The sequence below is a fragment of the Polypterus senegalus genome, chromosome 3 (genome assembly GCF_016835505.1).
Source record: "Polypterus senegalus isolate Bchr_013 chromosome 3, ASM1683550v1, whole genome shotgun sequence".
NCBI lineage: Eukaryota > Metazoa > Chordata > Cladistia > Polypteriformes > Polypteridae > Polypterus > Polypterus senegalus.
In genome coordinates this window covers 253,895,445-253,919,366 of record NC_053156.1, presented here as the reverse complement: position 1 = coordinate 253,919,366, position 23,922 = coordinate 253,895,445, and the positions used below count along the sequence as shown (strand labels likewise).

At 37.9% G+C, this 23,922-nt stretch overlaps 1 protein-coding gene across 1 annotated transcript in view; it reads left to right on the top strand.

Moving 5' to 3' along the window:
• Positions 1 to 23,922, top strand: part of nbas (NBAS subunit of NRZ tethering complex) — a 418,366-nt gene that overhangs the window by 352,506 nt on the left and 41,938 nt on the right. Inside the window, exon 49 of the mRNA XM_039748931.1 lies at positions 17,826 to 17,965. Within this exon, the coding sequence (XP_039604865.1) occupies positions 17,826 to 17,965 (140 nt within the window). The remainder of the gene's footprint in view (positions 1 to 17,825; positions 17,966 to 23,922) is intronic.

Below are 23,922 nucleotides of genomic sequence, written 5' to 3'. Positions count from 1 at the left end.
AGAACGGCTTGAAGCCGCTCTAAGTGTGTTTTCCAATCATTGCTAAAAATCACGACATCGTCAAGGTATGCCCCAGCATATTCAGAGTGAGGACGTAGGATCTGATCCATCATACGCTGAAAAGTTAGAGGTGCCCCGTGAAGACCAAACGGGAGTCTTGTAAATTCATAGAGTCCGTCAGGAGTCGCAAATGCCGTTTTCTCACAACTGCTAGCCTCTAAAGGCACCTGCCAATAGCCTTTCGTGAGATCTAGCGTGGAGATATAGCTCGCCTGACCCAGTTTTTCCAACAGTTCATCGACACGGGGCATGGGATAAGCATCAATTTAGAGACCTTATTCAAGCGTCTGAAATCGATACAGAACCGAACCGAACCGTCTTGCTTTGGGACTAATACGACTGGGCTGCACCAGTCACTTTACTTTCACGAATTACACCCAGTGTCAGCATCTTTTTACCTCTTCGACAATATTTCGCGCTTCCGGTATCCGAACGGCCGCATCTGTACGAACATCAGGTTCAGTGGTAATTTTATGTTTTGTAATGTTAGTCTTGCCTGGTAAATCTGAAAAGACATCAGTGTTCCGTTCTATCAAAGATAACAGTTCTGTCTTTTGCGTGTCAGTAAGATCGTTACCAATGGTAACATCGGTCTGAGAAACAGCAGCCAAGGAAGTGTTAACCTCTTGTCGGTCGTGCCATTCCTTCAAGAGGTTAATGTGTAAAATCTGGAATGGTTTGCGCCGCCTGGTATTCTAACCTTGTAATTTACGGACTCATACGCTCCTCAATAATGGCGGGCCCTGCCATTTAGCTAAGAATTTGTGTGGATCCGAGGGAACCAGTACCAAAACACGATCGCCAGGTTTGAACTCACGGAGCTTGCTGCCTATCGTAAAGACGCTTCTGAGTTTCCTGTTCTCGTTGTTGGTGTTCCACAGCAATAGAGGAAAGCATAGAAATTCTGTCTTGCAACGAAATTAGTCGATCTGCAAAGCTTCGACCTTGAGCTGCTCTCTCGTTTCCTATCCATTCCTCACATACCACATCCAGGATGCCTCGCGGCCGCCTGCCGAATAACAACTCGAAGGGACTCAAGCCAGTGGGCGCCTGTGGTGATTCTCGCACAGCGTACAAAACAAAGGTAGGACAGTGTTCCATGTTGTGGGATCATTATGAGCAACTCGCCTGATCATCTGTTTCAATGTTTTGTTAAATCGCCGGTTAAACCATTCGTTTGAGGATGGTAAACAGTAGTACTCAATTTCTTAATAGCAAAGCTGTCACACAATTGTTTCATCACGCGAGAAGTGAAAGGTGTGCCCTGATCAGTTAAGATTTCTCTAGGGATACCAATACGAGTAAAAGTTTCACATAGTGCTTTGGCTACAGTCGAAGAGTTGGCCTTTTTCAGCGCAATCATTTCTGGATATCGTGTCATAATCAACCAACACCAGCAAATATTGGTACCCATCCTTAGTCTTAGGTAATGGTCCCACAATATCTAATCCCACACGCTGAAAGGGAACTTCCAATATGGGCATAGGACAAAGGGGAGCCGAGGAGGCTTATAAGCAGAGACGATCTGGCAGTCTGGACATGAAGTACAAAATCGTTCAACATCTTTTCCCATATTAAGCCAATAAAATCGTTTTGATAACCGGTCTCTAGTTTTGTCGGCACCGAGGTGCCCCCCAAGATGTGTGAATGTGCCAGATGCAAAACAGTTTCCCTATGTGCTTCAGGTACCACCAGTTGTTCAATAAATTCCCCCTCCAAATGATCTGAGATCACTCTGAACAGGCAACCGTCCTTTTCTATAAAGTGTGGGGTTTTCACACCCCGAATTACGCTCTTGGTAATAAGAGTCATTAGCAGGGCGAGCCTGTTTAAATGCATATTCTAATGAGCTATCAGTATGCTGCAAACGCACAAAATCTGATTGTTCGTTAACACTGGTTTGTGTTCGGGCGTTTGCAATCTGGGAAGATGTAGGAGGACCAGCCCATTCTGGAAGATTGTCGGGGGTGTCCTCCTCCGTCTCGCTGGAGAGATCGGGTTCAATATCTAAGTTGGGCTCTAGATTTTCCCCGGCCGCTACCAGTTCTTCGTCTTGGTTTTCTTCTTCCCCCCCCTAAGTTCATTAGTGGATTGGACTACTGGTCCCTTACATTTATTAATCAGTTTCGAAAAAGGGCATTTCTCCGTCCTATGAGTAATGGCCAAGGGCACAGTCTGAAACGGCAGACCAAACCTTAAAGTGGCGACCCTATAAGTTAAAGGAAGAAGTAAAGTCTGATAATCTTTAACATCACCATGTACACAGCGTATTTTTACAGTCTCACAGTCTCTAAGGCATTGTTCATTAAGACAGTCTCGTCTCACAATACAAAGGTCACTTCCGAGTCTAACAATGCTGAGATTTCTCTGCCCCAATTTCACGGGATCAACAAGCCATCTTTTCCATCCGGATATGTAATAGTTGAGCAACAAATCTCGCCAGTCCAATTCCATTGAATGAGCTGGAGACAAGCGACATTCTCTTGCCAAATGGCGAGTGATCACACGGAAACATCTACGGTTGGCTCCGTTTCCGAAATATCCTCTGCGACGTCGACGTGCTCTGTAGTGTCCACGGTTTCCTCGACCCGCTGTTGCCGCTGTCTCCTCAGAAACAGGCGTCTCATCTACGACTGGATTTCCCGGGGTCCTACCTGACCCCATTAGATTTTTAGGTCCTGCAGCTTGTCGATCGGGCGAGAATGTCCTGGGCGTTCGTTCACAGGTTGCGAAGCAGCAGAAATCCACCGCTCTTTCTCCAAGCGGACTGTGAACCCTCTAATCGTCTGGACATAATCGTTAATGATTTAATATCATGGCGTAGAAATTCATCTCGAAGAACTTCAGGTATGCCGCCAGTAATATATTCACGACAACTGTTTCCATCACGTCTCCTTCAAACCAACAGTGCACTTTATGTATCAAATCTTGAATTTGCGCGGATTGGGTCATCCATGTTTAGTTTCCAGTCTTTAAGTGCATAAGTTTTAGACTCTGAAATAAGTCTTGGGGCATCCATCTGTGCAACCACTTCTGGTACCACTTGTCACGCTTGGGTCACAGATTTGCACAGAGACACAGGAGGTTGTAGAAAAAAGAAGGATTTTTATTCAAACACCGCAAACACATGAGCTTAAACGTGCTCCATGACAAGTCAGAGATATACAGTTCCGCTAGGAGCAGAGAGAGATAAAAGCAAACAATCAATTCCCAAACTGACAGGCTGCAAGGCTTATAAGTCGGCGGAGTACCGCGAGGCTTGTATTACGCGTTATAGTGCAAGGATAAGGAGCAATGTGAGGGTAGTCAGTGTTTCAGGGTTTGTGGTTTTCCCAGGGGCGTTTGTCTCTATATGGGGTGCGATCAGCCCTCCGGCTCACAATATATGTATGAGTATATATATATGTGTATATGTATATATGTAGATATGTATTTATATGTATACAGTATGTGTATATGTATATATATGTTTATATGTGTATGTATGTATATATATGTATGTGTGTGTATGTGTGTGTGTGTGTGTATATATATATATATATATATATATATATGTATGTGTATAAATATGTATATGTATATATGTACATATGTATGTATATGTATTGTAAAAGGCGCTGTATATCGCCCGACTGTGGTGTTATGGGTCCACAGCTCGTTGAGCAAAAGGCCATTCATTTTAAATAAATAATCACCGCACCGAGCGTGGGGGCGATGTTGTAGCGAGCCGCGGGGCAGTCGTCGTTGTGGGCGTTTCTCACCGTGTGCACAGGTGAGGAACTGCCCACATCCGTGATTGCTCCCCTGGCTAATGCTACAGCTGTGATGGCCCCTCACGTTTTAAAAAGAAGCGCCATCGGTTGTGGGGGGGTGAAAGGAATTGATCAGGGAAAAAAAAAGAAAAAGAAGCGATCGGAGAGAAAAAGGAAAGGAAAGAGGACGGAGGTTACTGGGAGCGAGGGAGCAGGCGGTGCGTGAGTGTGGTGAGCGCGCGATCGAGCGCTCGTGGGCAGCTGCGAGGAAGCTGGGTGTTAGGCCGACACCTAGGCGTTTGAGTTGAGGTTGCTCCCGCTGAGTGACCAGGTAGCGGGAGTGCCTAGAGGAAAGCGCGGGGCCGCAGAGAAGCCGTGGAAAGGCAGCGGAAGTCGGGAGGCTTGGTGGTGGAGTCCCCAATGTGAGCGTCCTGGCTATTGGGGTAATCAAGTCTCGGGGACTGGGATGAGTGCCAGACCGAAGCCAGGGATCGGGAGGTCTCCAGTCTCGGGTGTGTTGTAGGAGGGCAGCTGCAGAGAGCGTCTTGCCTGCTGCTTGGCCCAAACGGGATAAGCAGGTGAGACGCTAACAGAAGAGCACCGGATTTGTTGTTGGTTTTTAAAGACAGCTTCCTAAAGAAGATTTTAACCTCTTGTTTTAAAGGATTGTTTTTTTTTCTATTGTTTTAACCTCCACGTGTTCTTTTTATGGATTTATTTAATGAAGAACTTTTGAAAGAACTGCACTATTTATGGAACACTGTTTTTGTTGGTTTTAAATAAAAGCACTACTCATTTTTGCACCACCCCTTGCTCAAGTGTTTATTTGCCTCCACTGACTAGCTCACTCGGTAACATTATCGACGGTGTTGGGTTCAAGGGTTCCCAAACATCAAAGGGAGTGTGGAGCCAGAACCCACATCGTCACACCGACCCGGCACAGACGACGTAGAGGCACGTGTATAAAACACATAGGCTTTATTCTTTTTTCCTTCACCCATGGGCGCACGTCTTCCCCGTGACCTATAGGCAATACACAGTCCCAGAGTACAAAACTCACACTATATACAAGCCTTTCTGGCACAACCACTCCTTCCAGGCAACCTCGTCCTCTTCCTCCCGATTCTGGCTCCGAATGGAGGGAGGTTGCCTGCTTTATAGCCCACCCGGAAGTGATCCAGGTGCCTGACCATCTGGCCTTAATTGCACCTCTGGGTGGGGCTGGTAAGTCATCCGATGTGGCGGCTGGCTCTCCGCAGCACCCCCTAGCGGCCACCCCATCTCCCAACCGGGGCTGTGGTGGACTCCATGTCCCATGAAGCCACGGGGGAGACTGAGGAAGGACCCACGGCCAGGGAGACTGCCCCCAGGCGCCCCGGGGAAGGTCTTGCACGGTCCATGGTGGCTCCCCCGGGACGTATGCAGCAGAGGCATCCCGGCCGGGCATGGGACCCGGCTGTCCGTCACAGTATATGTGTATATGTATATATATGTTTATATGTGTGTGTGTGTGTGTATGTATATATATATGACAGCAACACTCATAACAGTGACAAAACAATTACATTGACAATCATGTTACGTTATTTTAAAAATGTTTCCTTTTCTTTTTCATTACTTCTTTAACACACTACTTCTCCACTGCGAAGCGCGGGTATTTTGCTAGTTAGTATATATATATATATATATATATATATATATTGTGAACGCCACCCGGGCACAGACAGGCGGACATCTTGTTTAAAACAAACCACCACATGTTTATTTACAGTATTTTACAAACTATGGTCACAAAGACCCCCAAATAATGGTCACAAAGACCCAGTTCAGTGCACAAAACAAACCCCAAACAGTCCTGGCCACAATGCCTTGTCTTCGGGCCGCCTCCACTCTCCTCCTGAGCTTCGTCCTGCTTCCACCCGACTCCAGCCTCGAATGAAGGAAGACGGCCCCTTTTATACAGGACCCGGATGAGCCCCAGGTGTTCCCGGCATTCCTCCTCTAGCCCGCCCCAGCGTGGCGGAAGTGCCGGCTGTTCTCCCGGCAGCTCTCCGGGTATCCTCCAAAGTCTTCCCCCCAGCACTTCCTGGTGTGGCGGGAGTGCTGGGAAACAAGTCCCAAGGCATTGGGGCGCTCCTGGCGGTGACCACGGGCCCCTACAGGAAGGGCTTCCATGCCCTTGACCCGTGGCCCCCAAAGCAACCCGGAAGGCAAACCCCACGTGGTCCAGGCAGGGCTCTGACCCTCTTCCGGTCCCTCCTGGCGTCCCGGCCGGGTCATGGCCCCTGGCATCCCTGACAATATATACAGTGAACCCTCCTCGATCACGTGGGTTGCGTTCCAGAACCCCCAGCTAAAGGTAAAAATCCGCAAAGTAAAACCATATGTTTATATGGTTATTTTTATATATTTTAAGCCCTTATAAACTCTCCCACATTCTTATAAACATTTCCCGCACAGTTATTCAGCATAAACCCTTATCTTAGATATTAGGTAAGATTGGTTGAAATGATGTATGTAAACATATTGTTTATATTCAGTAAAACCTAAATATTATTTTAAAGATATCAAGCGTCTCCGATATCATATATGTTACAGCAATTACGACAGACAGGCCACCAGGAATAAATACGTACAATGCAAGAAAAATTGTGTACAGTGACACTAAACATACATACATGTACTAAGTACTGTATGTAAAAAATTAATTATGGTTACTCACGAACAATGACACGACGACTTGTCCAATAACGATGAGTTTAATTTTACTGCACAACAAAGGAGAGCGTTACAGCTCTTCTAAAGGAGCCTCTTCAGGCGACTGTGTAGCACCGCCATCGTTCTTCTTCCGGCAGTCTTCAATCCAAATCCCTAAAGCAGATTCCATCCAGACTACCGCCTTATTACGTCCATTTACAACTCGTTTTGCGCCCTGGTTAAAGGACACTGTGGCCGTAGATATTATATTCTTTTCCTCCTTTTTAAATAAAAAGAACCGTAGATTCATTGATGCCATAATGGTGTCCTACAGCGGTGTAGCTATTCCCTTCCTTCATTACATATAAAAAACTTTTACCTTTTCGGCAGTCGTTACCATCTGTATATATATATATATATATATATATATATATATATATATATATATATATTGTAAGAAGAATGAGTCGGAGACATCATAAAGGTTTGGGGTAGCCACCGTATAATTTTATCGGCTGCAAAACTTGTTTTTTAGTAGCATGATGTGCTTAGTTCAGAGTTCAGAACAGAAATGCCTGTACTGAGGCAAAATGGCAGTTTCAAAGGCCTAGAAGGGAAATGACGTCATCTGTGCAGGAACTGGGAGTGGCGTCCTCATGCCCGGATGTGATGTCATCCTTGGGGCCGGCAACAGGCGGGATTTCCTGGGAAAGGTCTGCAAGGGACTGAGAGAGATAGTCCGGACACTCCACCATCCCCTTGCCTGGCGCAGAATTATTAGTGTTTAGGCCCTTCAGCTGTCTCCCATGCGCACATGTGTGACATATATATATATGAAAGCAAAGGTCTGTGATACAGTTTACATATTTATAGCTAGAGATCCACAAAGGGAGAAAATGAGTTACCTTTTGAACCAGGACGACTGGTTGCAATCGAGGGAAAGATGAATGCGGCCAAGTACTGGGATATCCTGGAGAAAAACCTTCTCCAGAGTGCTAAGGACCTCAGACTGGGCTGAAGGTTTACCTTCCAACAAGACAATGACCCTAAGCACACAGCTAAAATAACGAAGAAGTGGCTTCACAACAACTCTGTGACTGTTCTTAAATGGCCCAGCCAGAGCCCTGACTTAAACCCAATTGAGCATCTCTGGAGAGACCTAAAAATGGCTGTCCACCAACGTTTACCATCCAACCTGACAGAACTGGAAAGGATCTGCATTTAGGAATGGCAGTGGATCCCCAAATCCAGGTGTGAAAAACTTGTTGCATCTTTCCCAAGAAGACTCATGGCTGTATTAGCTCAAAAGGGTGCTTCTACTAAATACTGAGCAAAGGGTCTGAATACTTAGGACCATGTGATATTTCAGTTTTTCTTTTTAATAAATCTTCAACAATTTTAAAAATTCTTTTTTTTTGCCTGTCAATATGGGATTCTGTGTGTACATTAATGAAGAAAAAAATTAATTTAAATGATTTTAGCAAATGGCTGCAATATAACAAAGAGTGAAAAATTGAAGGGGGTCTGAATACTTTCCGTACCCACTGTATATATATATATATATATATATATATATATATATATATATATAGAGAGAGAGAGAGAGTGGAAAAACAAGAAAAAAGTTTGGGGTTTCACCCTGAGTATTCAAAATCCTGGGAAAGAAAAAAAGAACAAGTAGTAAATCAACAACACTCATTGTAACTGAGTAGTCACTTCTGACTGTATCCAAGATGAGGCTGACGAGTGAGGGAAAGTTGGTGCCTTTATAGCTGGTGAGGAGATAGGAGTGTGTCCCAACAGGTTGGAACTGGAAGTAAAGTAAATGGTAGGGTGGGTTCTGGAAGCAAAGGTGGAGTTAGGCAGGCTTCTGTTCAGATAATCTGGATAGTAAAGAGAAAAAGCATTAGTTAACCCCTTATCTGGCATACCATGTTCAGCCAAGCCCATTTACTGCCTCTGTTGCACTCATGTGTGACAATATGTAATATGCAGATGAATCTTACTGTAAAAATTAGTGTATGAAGTAATTACTGCTTATTTCCTAATGATCACTTCTAACTGATGATATGAATGCATATTTTGGGAGAAGGTGGCTGACAGGAATTATTTCAAGTATTTTTCTTATTGAATATTGTCTAGGGACTTCTATTAGACATAGAGTAATGGTTGGCCATGTACGGTAGTTTTGTGTTGACCTCCAAAACACCAATCTAACTTTCACTGTTATATCTTTGAATATTTATATTAGAAATTGGAAAATCATTTCACCTGGCTTTACAAGATGCTTTTATTTAGGTAGATTTATTTGGATATTATCTCATCAAACAATGTTACTGGCTGTCTTCTTCATTCGTTGTCCCTGTGCATTATCCTATTGAAGGCTACATATTTATTTATTTATTACTACCAAGGCCCCAGCTTGTCAATGTAGCTTAAGGAAGCAAATTGCAGCAGATTTTATATTGCAATTATACTATAAGTATAGTGAGTATTTTCAAACTCTTTAATTATATCTTGAAGTGATCAATCAACATTTGAATCCATTAGTAAGTATACACAGATTTTATGGTTGTTTTAAATGATGAAGAGAACAATAGTAAGACATGTAATTTTACAATCACTTTAAATGTTTTTATTTTAATTGTTAAGAACTCCTTGGATAAAAGTGGTTAGCAGTCAGATCTAGTCTCTAAGAACAAAAATATTGTCTCCTCTCAATGATCAAAGGGTCTGCAATTGATAATATTTTCCCTTTGAGCTATGCAAGTTTTCTCCAAAGATTCTTTTGGTTGACAAAGCTATTGACTTACTAAGCCCCTAAAGAGTTAAAATTTTTACATTTTCAATGCTTCAATGCTCTGCATGAAAAATTGCATTCTAATTATATATTTATTGCTGTCTGACTGCATTTCCAGTACCAAAACCATAGGTTGTGAAGGTGGCTCTTCATAATTCATTAGAAATCTGGCTGCAGTTGCCTTGCTTTCAGACTGAGCCACATGCGGCATGCATCAAGAAGCTTACATTGTTCTACAAAATAAATGGGAAAATTGCAGGAGGTTTTAAATTAAGATCTCTCAGCAAATTTACGAACTTGGAAAATGTCCATGTTTTAAATGATAACACCAGCTTTGCATAGCATGTGTATATTTCTCATGAACTATAAAACTACCAACTGTGTATTTAAATTAGAAAAGCCCCCCACAGAAAACATTTAGTGGCAATTAAAATTCTTGATTATGCTGTATATTTTTGAACTGTCTTAATTGTACAGGGAGAAAAACTTTATTTCAGTTGCAGTTTTATCCATCATCAGAGTAAAATATATGGGAACTTCAGCAATTAATTATGTTGGAAATTTGAACAAGTTGTGAATGTTACTGGCTTAACTTTATGGTTAAAAAATACACCACATCTGCCACATGTCAAGACCTTTAGATATTTCACATATTTACTTTTAACTTGTAAATTCTTCATAGCTGAACCACATGACTTAACTAAGAAAATACAGCAAGATTTTACACTGACTTGCCTAATGAATAAGAAACTGGAGGTACAATAATTTGACATAATTTAACAGTGGCAATTCCATTAAAGTTATCACGGAATAAAGTAGAGTTATAAATTTACCAGTGACAGAACTGCATTCGATGATTTCTTATGTAATTGTTCAAATTCAAAAAGTTTTTTTTAATTATTTTGGCTACATAATTATTTAAATCTGATAAAAAATATACTTACAATGTTTGAGTACAATGTAACAATTGATTTATTTTGAAATGATGGCATGTATTATTTGCAGCTTAATTTAATGTTTTTAATATAGTTCTTTTATTTTAATGCCATTTTGCAGGGCACTAATTTTAATTATAACTAGAATACAATAAGTCACAATAAGAGATTTTGCCCTGTAATCGTGAAAAGGCATGGATAGAGCTCCTGTAACATCCTCCATCCATTCACATTCTAATTTAGAACTGATCCAAGTAACTATAGGCCTGTTAATGGAGAAAAGCATGGTAGTAAGTATTACAATAGAAGTATATTATTAAAAGACTAACCAACTTGTGAATAGCCAATGTATAATCACAAACAATTGTCTTGAGTTTAGAGAGGGAAAACTGTATAGTTAATACACTAAAATTTTATGAAAATGATTGGAAGGACTTGTTCATATTGACACATATAGTATTCTGTCTTGATTTCCAAAGGTACATCAAACTAAGAAGAACTTTAGCAGAGTCAACTGCAAAATTAACTTAAAGGAATACTACACCCAAAAATGATATTTTTTATATGCTGCTTAAGCCATGTTTCTTGTAGCGATGGCTGAGAAAAAAAATTACTTTTATGTTTTCATGTAGAATAGAGGTGAAAAATGTTCATGATATCACTCAATCAAATGTAGTACATTGGCAAATGATGTAAAAGATGTCCATTGAAAGAAGAAAAAAAAATTCTAACTTTACTCATGCCACATAATCGACGTTATCCACTTGTAGGCTAAAAATGTGCAAAACACAAGCATTTAGTGCTAAAATACCGTTAAATAGATTTCCAGAAAAAAAACAACCGCACATCATAAACCAGAAACTAAAGTGACACAGGATTGAGTTATTGAATTGAAGACCAAGTTCTTGACCAGTGAATAGGGGAAGTGGCAGATCTTCCATTGGCAGTGAGCAGCATATTCCATTTAATTGAGCAAACAGTGCTATAAAGGAGATGTAAATACATCCTTATACAAATTACTGCATTCTACTTACTTTATGTCTGACTTCTTTAGAATGTTAGTCTATTTAGTCTTCCTTCCTGTTCAATGTATTCTAAACTGACCTAAGATTTTATCTAGAAAATGTAACAGGAATTTTAGGGGTGAACAGGCATGTCATAAGGCGGATATCCTTGTTAGTGTACCTTTATACTTTTACATCTGAAAATGCAAGCTACACAAATTGGAGGGGTCTGAAATTTAATATATTTTTCAGTTTTGGACTTTAATATATCTGCTGAAGAAAGCTAGTTTTGTTTTTCTTGAATGTGTGAGTCACTAATGAAAATGGGAAAAAATCTTTATGAATTGTTTCTAAGAAATAAATAGAGTGAAGAAAGTTTCAGTCTTAGTTATATACCAAAAATGTTTCAAAAACTTCAGTGTTTCCCATCAAAAAATAAAAATTTAATAAAATGTTTTGTTACAACTTTTAGTCAAAGCAAAACTGCAATTTTTAGGCTGTTTTGCAAAATGAAATAGCAGTGAAACTCCATGATTTGTTGAGCCCAGTAGCTATTTTAAACCTCTCTCTGTAGTCGTATACAATAATTTAATGATTTAATGAGCAGCACTTAAGTGCACTCAGAAGCAGCCAATCTATAGAGACCCAAAGTCAGTTTTAAAAGAGGATAAAAACGTACTTGGAGTCGTAAAGTAGAAATGCATTGTTTTTTTTTTTTATTTTGATACCTGCTAGTTAGAAATTGCTCAACAAAACCAGACATATACTGTATATACTATTTATACCAACTATGCAAGACCCCCACTGCTTTGTGGCTGTCACCAATTTCAGCTGAAGTGTAGCAGTGCGGTTTTCCATAGTTATATCAGAAAATGCAGTGTCACACTTTGTTCACAAAACAAAACAATTTCAAGGTGATCTTTGAACCAAAAAAAAATTTGTCCCTATATCTTTTACTTTATCATATCATAGAAAACTGGAACTTTTCCAGATAATACTCATGTACTCAGGTTAATCTTCCCTTTGAATGTAATTGACAACACAGTGGCACTGTACAAGAATGGCCAGAGCAGACTGTACTTCCTGAGGAGACTGGTCCAGGGTTGACAGATTTCCAAAATCACAGATCGGGACAGCCACCATTTCAAGCAACCAAAAAAAAAAGATGTTATGAAACTAAGGAAGACCAAAAAATAGATCATTTTAATTAAATTACTATATAAATTATAGATATAATACAAGTAGTAATTTAATATTTCAATGCATACTAAACTAACATAAATACAAATATGGTAAACACTTTGAACAGTTTTATAACTTCACTTATTTCTTTTTTCATTCAAAATTTAGGTATGTGTGCTAGAACTTGTAACATGTTTTTTGTTTCATATAATATGACACAATATGTATATATAATGCAGACATGACCTACCTTGTTAGTTGAAAAGTCTTTATCAGTATCACTTCTCTTTCAAAAAAGGAATTTACACATGAGCATGAGCAGCCATGATAAGCATGAGAAACATACAAAGACAAGCAAATAACATACACAAAACCATGTGATTCAAACACTCATCGGCTGATAGCCTCTTTTCTATATATTTAATATAAATATCGAATAAGATTTTTTTCTACATACAATTTTTGTATTTTCTTGATTTACAGAGGCAGTGCGGGGCACTGGATTTGTCTTTTGAACTCGGAACAGTCCCACTCAAATCGGGATGTCTGGCAGCCCTGCTTAGGTCTTTTAATGTATGCAGCAAGCTGCTGCTGATGTTCTAACAGTATGTTGCAAGTGAATTATTTTACGCTGTAGTCTCTTGGGGAAGTAACGAGTTCAAACGACGCAAAGTACTTAAACAAATTTATCAGTTGTCAAATAAACAGACAAAATACCACAGAAAAGTTTGGGGCAGCCACTTGTATACTTGAATTCTGGCTGCAAAGTAGTTAATTAAATGCGAGTTGTTTATAGGTTCAAGTCCGAAACAGAACTAAGTTGGGTGAAACAAAATGGCCATTTTATAGTCAGGCAGAGAAAGTGAGGTCATCAGGGTCAGAAGTGGAATTAATGTCATCAGGGCTGGAAGTTACGTCATCTGGCCTGGAACCAGAAGTAACGTCATCGAATTTCCCGTAACTGGTCTGCAGAGGAAAGAGAGAAAGGTTTAGTGCACTGTACCACCCTCTGTTCTGGAATGGAATTACCCTCATTTGAGCCCTTTAGCTGCCTCCAATGTGCACTCATGTGACACAGGACACGCTGGAGGTGGTTGTGTAAAATAAAATGGTGGCAAAATTGGATTCCATTCTAAAAAAAATATTTCAGTCCCCTCCAGGAGGCACTCTCTTGGAGCACTTTTAGCCATGTGCTTATTTCTTTCTGGTGTAATGAGTTGTGCCTTGGGATCTTTTCTGCCCACTACTATCAGTAGTCTTTAATTTGCTATTTCGGCACAATATTTATTTATTTATTTATTTATTGATTGTATTATTTGTCCTGTGAGTTTGAATCTTTGTTTTTTATGTTTCTATAGCTTCATGAATCTAAATTTCCCCCTTGGAAATATTAAAGTTAAAGTACCTAATTTAATCTAATCTATTTTGAGTTTAATGATTGAGAAAACGTATAGTTTAGTGTTGCTTAAGAACACTTATAATTCATTCTGTTAAATAGAATGTTGCTGCTATTAATGATTCTCAGCTGATATTAGTTTATTTTAAGACAGTGCAAGAATATTCACTGCTGATCTTGTAGTATGTGATTTTGAATTATAAATCACTGAAGCACCAATTGCTGTAACAAAATATGTGCATATATGTATGTGAGTGTTAATTGTGCATGTGTATTTTAAGGGTGTGGTGGATCCGTTAAAGAATAGAGTTTCAAAGCCATACAATACAATGCTCTGCATCAGCCTTGATGGAACCAGAGACCATAACAATCCCAATAGGATGGAAACCACATGGGTGACCATGGGGTATCCTGATGGAATTACAGACAGAGCACCATCACAGAAAGAAGTCTTCTAGTGAGAAAACATCATAGACTTGGATACTTTGCCTGACTTTCAAATAAGAATTAAGTATAACTCTTTATTAAAAATAATAATATTAATAATAAAGTCTTACTAATTGCTCAAAGGGGCAGGAACATTACGGACGTCTAGAGCAAAAGTAAAGTGAACTTGTATTAAGGTAGTTGTTTATTGTTTTGTCTCCAATACTGTTGGACTTTTGTTTGACCCTTCCAAAGCTCGTTTGTTTAATACTTTGGTGGCCTCCTAGGAATTTTTCTGAGTTTGGGCTGCTATGATAGCTCACCTGTCTTCCACAATATATGCACACACTTTCAATTTTTGGGCATCCATGATGTTGACAGTCAACTAATAATCTTTCTTGTGACAATAAAATCACTGTCATCCCTTGAGCAGGTCAAAATCTTTAACACATTATTTTGACTTCCCTGTCCTGTAAGCACTTATTTTTGCTTATTAAATCAACTGTTATATTGGATTTATTGATTTCAGTATGTATCAGTGTGAACATTTTTGATCAATTTGCTAATTGTTTTGCTCACTATGAAAGGTACTATATTAATAAACACATTTTCAAGTAAACATGGAATTTTAGGTCTAAATAAAGTAGTATACTTGCGTCACTGTTTCATAATTCAGTGTAGTCTTTTTCATTAGAGTAGAATTTAATGAAAAATGCGTGACCCTTTCATACATTATGAATTTACCACAGGGAGGACAGAATTTATAATTTTTAATGAATCTCAGATATACTGTAGAAACTTTAAAACTATAACCACTTCAAATCGTATGTGCAGGGATATGGGGTGTCTTTTAACAATTGACAAGTTACTGCATCAGAAAGCACAAAAACTATTTTGCAATGAAGATGTTTTTGTCATGTGCTAGACATGGCCGAAGTCTGTGCAGCTTAAATATGCTACTGCTTGAATTGTTGGCAAAAGAAGTCCAGTAAATAACCTGAAATGGTGCAAAGGTAAGAATTAAACTGCTCCTTAAACTTTATGGTACACAAAATTTAAAAAAAAAATGCAAAAAATAAAGTGTTATAAAAATCACTTTTTTTCAGGGAACAAGTAATGGGTTAACAGTATACATATTTTCTGAAGTTAATTAAGCCTCGAAAGTTGACACTAACAATTCCTATAGTCGTCCCAGGTTTTGTTGATTATTACAAATCCTCTGTTTGTTAGCAGAAAGCAGTGTTGTAACAAACTGTGTTGATACCCCCTCTGAAGCATCATTTTTTCTGGCTTCAATGGTCAAATGAAACCAACATAGGTATTTATTGGAAGAAAAACAACGGAGGTTGCATTTGACAGAAAAGGAAGTCAAGGTCATGTAGAAATGAACCTAATTCCCACTGTGAAGCATGATCTTGGATATGTGATGTTATGGGGGAGTTTTTCTTTCAAAAGCCTTAGGAAGTTTGTTTAGATAACATAATGTGCTCTATCATATATGAAGAGACTTAAGTTTTACATTGGTTATCCAAATTCCCTGACCTAAACTCCGCTGAAAACATGTGGGGTGAGCTGAAGTCCATAAGAGAGACCTGAGGGATCAGAAAGATCTGGAGAGATTTTGTATGGAGAAATGGTCTTTATATGTTCTCTCCAACCTCACCCAACATTATAACAAATGATTAAATGCTGTTATTTTTTGTGATTATTTTTTTTCATTTCAATAATTCTACCTCCGTGAAAGGTTAGATTTCTTTCATAGTTTGAATGCAAAGTTGAGTAATTTTCAAAGCCTTTTTTTGCTCCTCTTTAACAATGGGGCCAATAAGTCAGATGGGCACGGTTTTTTGGTTAATAGAGCTGAGGTGGCACATCACCCTCTTTAATAAAACCCCTGTGTATGTCCAGGTGTCATTGTGTGTATGTCTTCTGGTGAAGTGTGCATGCGCGGAGCCGCACATGTTCAGTCTCTCCCTGTGCAGAGAGAGAGACACAGGCGCACAGGAGAGACACACACAAACACAGGTGTGAGAAAGAGAGAGACACACACACACAGGCACACGCGTGCATTGTTGTAATGTTACTTTTCTTGGTTGTTTATTAAATTAAGGATTTTTCAAATTTTCATTTTTTTCCCTGTGCTTAAAACTCATTAAAATAAAGTGTTTTTAGCGAGCATTTCGTAGCGTTATTGCGCAAACTCTTGCAGTGTTACTTTTCTCTATTGTTCAAGGTTTTCTCAGTTTTATTCAATGTTTTTACATTTAGTTTACTATTACGCTGTGCATTCTATGGTATAATTAACTATAAGGCTTAAAAAATATATATTTACATACAGTTCGTATGGTCTGGAACGGATTAATTGTATTTACATACAATCCTATGGGGGTAATTACTTCGGTTCCACTGTATTACTGCCAGAGAAAATTAAAGGCACACAATACAGTGACGCATATTACAGCCACATACAAGGTCCCTTGCCATTTAATATGGACTGTTCCTACTAATGTTTATGCACTACTGTTATAGTGCCCGTTATTATAACGGCCTTAATGTCTAGTTAGATATAATTTACTAATGTTGCAAGCTCCTAAATAAGTTACTTTTATTATTATTTTTTCTTTTATTAGCTAATTCAATTATAGAAGTATTTCTGTTGTGGCTTGCTGTTCATTTAGCACACCTCTGAAGAGCCAATTTAAATGTGCAAATTTGCTTCACATATTACATACATAATTTTCTTTACATATTACGTATATAAACCTCCGCACAATCATTTTGTTTCATGTTTTAATCACAGTGATATTATGACCACACGTAAGTTGGTGTTTTTTACATCTTACATTTTCAGATTATACAATAAGTATACATTTGTATATATGTTTGTTTAAATAAATAAAGGCTCTATTTTTATTTGTATAATACTATTGCCAACGTTGCATCTTCTGAAACAGATATTTTGATTGTAGAGAAAATGGGAATAGAAAATAGTCTAATTTTAAACACAATACATGTGTCCATTTTCTGTTCCAATTATCTATTCAAGGTCACAAGAAGGTGATACCAGTCTTGCTAGCACTGGGTGCAAGTCAGTAACTAATCACAAACAAAGTGCCAGTCCATCACAGGGCACAGTTGTAAGCATGTTATTGGGTTATTTGTGACAATTATGTTTTCATTTTACAAAGGGCTTTTCTTTTCCATAGACAGTTTTTAAATCATATAATACTTCATTTACAAGTACCTTTAATATTGTAAATCCTTACCTTGAATAGTTAATTCTACCAGTCTAGTTATCGCACAAAGGTTCAGTGACGATATTTAAAAATAATTAAAAACTCATTGTCAATCAATACTGAACCAATTACTTTCTTCTTTTTGTAAAATTTAAAAGTAAAAAGAGTAATAATAAAAAATATTGCTTCATAAAATGTATACAAAAAAGAGTTTAATTTCACATTTATTAATCTTGTTTGGGCTGCAAGAAATAGGTCCAGGAGTTCTGAAAATCTGTTTACTGCAGCTTCTTTTTCACATTGTTGACCTTATTATTTTCGAACCTTCTTCCTCCAGCTGAACATCAGTGATGTTGACAGTAATGCGAAACGAAGCAAGTTATTTGCTGAGCTTTTACACTCAAGCAGCAGTGAAATGGAATTCCAGCACTTGGTTTTACTTTTGCAGGCCTGGCCACCTGCAGAGTGTGATGAAATGTAAGTGATTTAATACATTATAATATTGAGACATTGTTTTTTTGTTTATCTTTGGTGTTGTACAGATAGGTAGACAACCAAAAACAATAAAATACATTTTTATAACAGATTTCCTGCAGAAGTGCAGCTTAAATTACGAGAAGTACAAGATAGAGTTACAATTATAAATAAAGAAGTAGAAGTAGACAATGTGTATATATATCTGTCTAAAGATTAACTGCTTATCTTTGAAAAGTTTATTGATCTGTAGCTGGAGTGGGCTATATTTAATTTTTAATACAGTCATCTGATTGAATGGGAATTTCTTGAGTAATTGTCTGGCTATAATATTAAAGATAGGTTGAGTTTTTACTACATACCTGACTCCTTAACACTTGAATTACCAGAGCCTACAAAAAAACTCATAAATCCGTCCCACCTTAAATCACTTCTTAAAATCGTTCACAGCTCTCCACCAGCGTCTTTTGTCATCTAAATGTGCTGATAAAAATCAGGCTGCAAGCAGCCAACTATTCCTTCCCCCCACCGACTTAGAATGTGCACAACCTTCTCCCAGCTTATGCCTTGATTGATTATCTGGGAGTGAAGTGGAGTTTTAGAGTGGAAATAATAGATCGTTGTTTGGAACACACGCATTTCATGTCTGTTCCGTTTCTACAGTAATCTGTGTAAACACATTGTTAAAACAGAAATGTTTTTATATTCTACTAGTAGATGACAAAATGTAGGCATAAACTATATAATGTATGAAGCCTGAAGCATCAAAGAAATACTTTCACAAAAGATACAAATCTAACACAACAATTGCGCTTTTATTCAAAAATATAACTGCAGAAACAAAAAGCCGCCTAAACATGCGACATTGACACCTGTTTATTATGACTGCCTCTGTGGCGCAATAGAATCATCTGCCGACTGGGAATCAAAAGGTCGCGAGTTCGCTCCTGCACCTCTCCGTTTTGAGAAGTAAACTGCTCTTAGTCTTACTATTTTAGAAAAAAAACATACATTTGATTTCAGTCTGTAACAGCCTGTGTAATTTATGATACTTGTAAAGGTTAGCTTTTTTTTTTTTTTAGTCAGTTTTATTATCTCAGCCGCGTTCACAAGCCCAAACACACCCCACCCTCGCATCTGACACTGCTGTTTTCACATAGACGCGCTGTAATAGAGGTAAACTCAGCTACCTTCTACATCGGAGCAAGAATGCACATACCATTGCTTGCATACTAAAGTGTTAGCAGGCACTTTTCGTGGCATTACACACATTTTGAGCATGCCCTCTGCACACTACTTTTGACTTTAGGCTTTAGGAAGTAAGTAAATAAATAAAGGTAAATCGTGTCATAAAATGATTTCTTCAAAACGTCGAATATTATTTATTTGGCACGGAGACAGTCATAATAAACGGGTGTCAATGTCGCATGTTAAGGCGGCTTTTTGTTTCTGCAGTTATATATTTGAATAAAAGCGCAATTGTTGTGTTAGATTTGTATCTTTTGTGAAAGTATTTCTTTGATACTTCAGGCTTCATACATTATATAGTTTATGCCTACATTTTGTCATCTACTAGTGAATATAAAAAAACGTTTCTGTTTTAACAATGTGTTTACACAGATTATTGTAGAAACGGAACAGAAATGAAATGTGTGTGTTCCAAACAACGATCTATTATTTCCACTCTAAAACTCCACTTCACTCCCAGAAAATCAATCAAGGCATAAGCTGGGAGAAGTTTGTGCACGTTCTAAGTCGGTGGGAGGATGGAATAGCCGGCTGCTTGCAGCCTGATTTTTATCAGCACATTTAGATGACAAAAGACGCTGGTGGAGAGCTGTGAATGATTTTAAGAAGCGATTTAAGGTGGAACGAATTTACGAGTTCTTTCGTAGGCTCTGGTAATTCTAGTGTTAATATTTGATCTTGCACTGTCAAATTAGCCAAAAATAAGGTCTGAATATTCTAATTAAAAATGAGTAAATATTTAAATAAATCTGAACTTAGGTTAGCTATTCTGGGCATTATACATGTATCTTTGTACATACATTTTTTAATAGTTTGTTCTTGGTGTGCAGAGGTTACTATAATAATAATATACACCATCAGAAAAAAATTCCTAGCAGTAATGGAGAAACTATTTAAATACATGTTATAATACTTTTGTAGCACAAGGACACCAGCTGAGTACTACAAAAGGAACACAATATTGTCATTAACACTGCGTGATATGCAGAGGCACTACAAGAGGGAAAAAGAATAAAAAATATTAATAATAACATAGTGGAGTGCAGTGCCAGCATGTTTGTCTTGTAAGGGTTTAAGCTTCTTTTCGTGGCTGCTTTTATGACTTGCTGTAAAAACAAGGATCACGAAGAATAGGGGTCAGTTAGTAAGACAGCAACAGGGTGAGAATAATGAACCGGGTAAAAGAGCAGGCAGGAGTCAGGCAGGTCAAAGTGACCTTGTTTTATTACTGGTGTCAAATGGGCAGTGACAGGGTACAGTTAATATCACGATGTTCAGAATTAAAAGACTGTCGAAACCTGTGGACTCCCCCAGAAGAGCAGGTCCTCTGTGGCTTACAGGATAGTCATGCTATCAAGTCAGGGTCCAGAAAATCTGTTTATTTTTTTTTTCCTTTACAAATCGAGCAATATGTTAATACAGGTGGACTGAATATTTTCCTTTTTTTTTATTATTATTAATTATTATCACTACTGCTGATGTACATTGTCACCGACCACATGACTGCATCAGAAACAAAGACTACCACACCAATTCAAGAAATTGGAAATGGTAGCTGATGTCCGTCACTTTGAAGGGAGGGCTATGTAACACCACAGACAAATTCCATCAGCCAAGGATGAATTACTCATAGTATGAGTTGACATTCCATCATGTAAATGAGCAGCTTTAGAGCCAGTGGCAGAGGCACTAATATAAACTGCAGGCCAGCAACAGTCTCTCATCTAGTATGGCAAAGTTGATAATATCTGAAATTTGAAAATGTAATGATTTTTGCATGAAGTATGTTAAACTTTCACAAACACATTGGCATTTACATTGCGTGTTCAGCCTTTGAGGTGGTGCTCATTTAGCAGTTTATTACTGTGCTATAACAAAACTTATTGATTAGTACTTTGTGAGCCAGTAGTTTGGTTTCTAAGACTTCTTAGTCTAGCAAAAATTTAATTCTTTATTTGAAGAAACACATTATCTCTGCTTCCATTTAGCTCATACCAGCTTCAACTTGTTGAGTGGTGGATCTTATGATCTTATCCCAGCAGCACTGGGTGCAAAGTAAGAACCAGCCCTGGACAGTCCACTGCTTGCACACATTTATGCACAAATTGACATAGGGCCAATTTGGAATCACTAATTGACATAACCAATTCATCTTTCGGGATTTGGGAGTAAAACCAACATACCTAGAAGAAATTGCATGTAGATATGATGAAAACATGCAGACTCCCTGTGCTGATTTATGATGTAGTAGTGCTAACCACCACTCCACTGTGCTACCCTCTAGAGTCAAGAGGGTGGTGTGGATATGAGCCACATCCCATGCAAAATTTGGCATGGTACGAAACATGCCTGGAACTTACAGCAGCAGTCTTTTGCAGGAACTTTTAACAGAGATAACGGCACTCTCATTTTCCTCACACCTATCAAATTATGTATATAAGGTTTCTTGATAACTTTAAAACGTCCTCTTGCAATATACCCTGCACTTCAGTGGCACGCTGTACAGGTTTTGTTCCTGCCTTTTCTGTAATGCTAACTGAACAGGCTCTGTTCCCCTGAGCCCTGATCTGAATAAAAAATAAGTTTGAAAATAGTTGAATTGATTAACCTAACCTGCACATCTGTAGAATAGGAAAGGAAAATTACAGAAAATCCCACAGTGGCACAAAGAGAGTCTGCAAACTTTACATAGGCAGTTACTAGACCAAGTAATAAATGTGTTTTACATGCTGCTGTATGCTGTAGTTTTGATGGATGTATTGTTTGGCAGTAGTGAAGAGAATGTGTAAGGGTGTTTTTTTTATGGAAAGCAAGCAATAATTTTACAAATTTAGTTTGTGGATAATTTAAGAGGGTAGATGGAAGGTTTTGTAGCTTGCATTTTTATAGTCTTTTGCAGTGAGCCTCATTGTGTTAGTGTTTTGTTTTTTTAACAGTATACTGTCACCAATGTATGAAATACGACATGTTAAATAACAAATATTTGGTAGTATGAAAGACGTTGCCTCATTACAGTAGAATTTTTCAAGACATTATGTGTTCATCGAACAAAGTTTGGAAAACGTGAGGAATGATTTAAGCATATTGATGTTAGATAGATCTTGATCTTGGAATCTCTGCCCAGCTGGAGGGGTTTTTCTTAATGTTCTCTTGGGCATCTGACATTATCACCCTACTCATCTTTAGAGACTTACAGTGTGATATTGTATATAAGGCCACTACTCTTGTGCTAATTATATTTCTGTTTTTTAAGATCATATGGATATATTTATTTTACTTTATTTTTTTCCTTATTTACTCATTTCTTAGTATTTTTAACTAATCTTATTTGTTTTTTTCTTTTCTTGTAACTTTCTCTTTGACATCTTGTAAAACACTTTGGGCTACATTCTTTTTATAAAATGTGCTTTAAAAATATATTTTGTTGTTGTTAGTGTTTAAAAAATACTTAACAAGTTGGTTTTCCTTTTCCATTATAATAAAGTACAAACCTATTCTTTTATTGAATTAAATACTATTGTATTTGCTATTGTCATCTAAAGTTTAGAGTATCCGTATCCATTTTAGTAAACCTTATTTTTTTTTTTTTTTGAGAAACCAGAAATGTTTTTGGAAGTATCTTGTTGCTATATATTTGTACTGTATGCCTTCTTTTTCATGTGCACCAAACCTTTGTCTGAACCAATTCTAAGTGTCTGCTGCTGAATCATAAAACACTTTAGGACACAATCACTATAGCTGCATGTGCTTATTGCTGTCCCCTAGCTAATCAAATACTGTGATAATTGATAAATGCGAAATTTAGGATTTGAAATATGTACATTAAATTTTACTGTCTTAATGAATATTTTGACCATAAAGAAAAGATTCAAATAATCTGTTTTGTGTGTTAAACAAAAAGAATACAAGGGGAATGATCTCGTTCATTTCTTGAAACAGAATTTGTAAATCTTTGCGGATTTACTAACTTACAGCAAAATAATAGCTTCACTGGTAATGCAAATACTTTAATCTATGTTAATTAGTAAATTATTTTAAAGCAATTTGCTCTTTATAGAAAAAGTTTTAAAGAGGTGTAAAAGGTGGGACTGCAACATTTTAACAATCACATGCACACTTGCAATTTTGGAGTGTGCATAAGTGTACCATCACATAGACTAGGTCTCTGCAACCCAAAATAAATTTTAGAGTTTTTTGCTATGAAACTCATTGTGTTAGTATGTTATTTATTTTAAAACAGTCAACAACGTACAACATGTTAAATGTGAGTTAAAGAACAACATAATATGTTGTAGTCTGAAGGAACCCTGCTTTATCACAGGAAAATTTTCCAAGACCTTATATGTTCATCATTGTTGTCAGCAATGTTTAGCTGCTTTCATGTTTAAAATGACTGTGATAATCCTGTTACCATCAAATAATAAAGGGCTATGAGTGCTTGACTCCATATTCTTTATCATACATGCTGAGACATCAGGAACATGCCACTAGACCTACAGCCTTTTCATTTTTTTGGCTCATTGATTTTTATTCATAATATGTTTGACAGCTTGCTACATTCACCTGATGCTTTCACAGAGCTTCAATTAGGAAGCTTTCAAATTTCAATTCCTCAAAGTCTCATTTAATGTCCCATTAATCTGTGTTTGCTTTTCATCTTCTCTTACAGAATCAATATAAGATGAAGTTACTACATCATTCAAATGGACTAG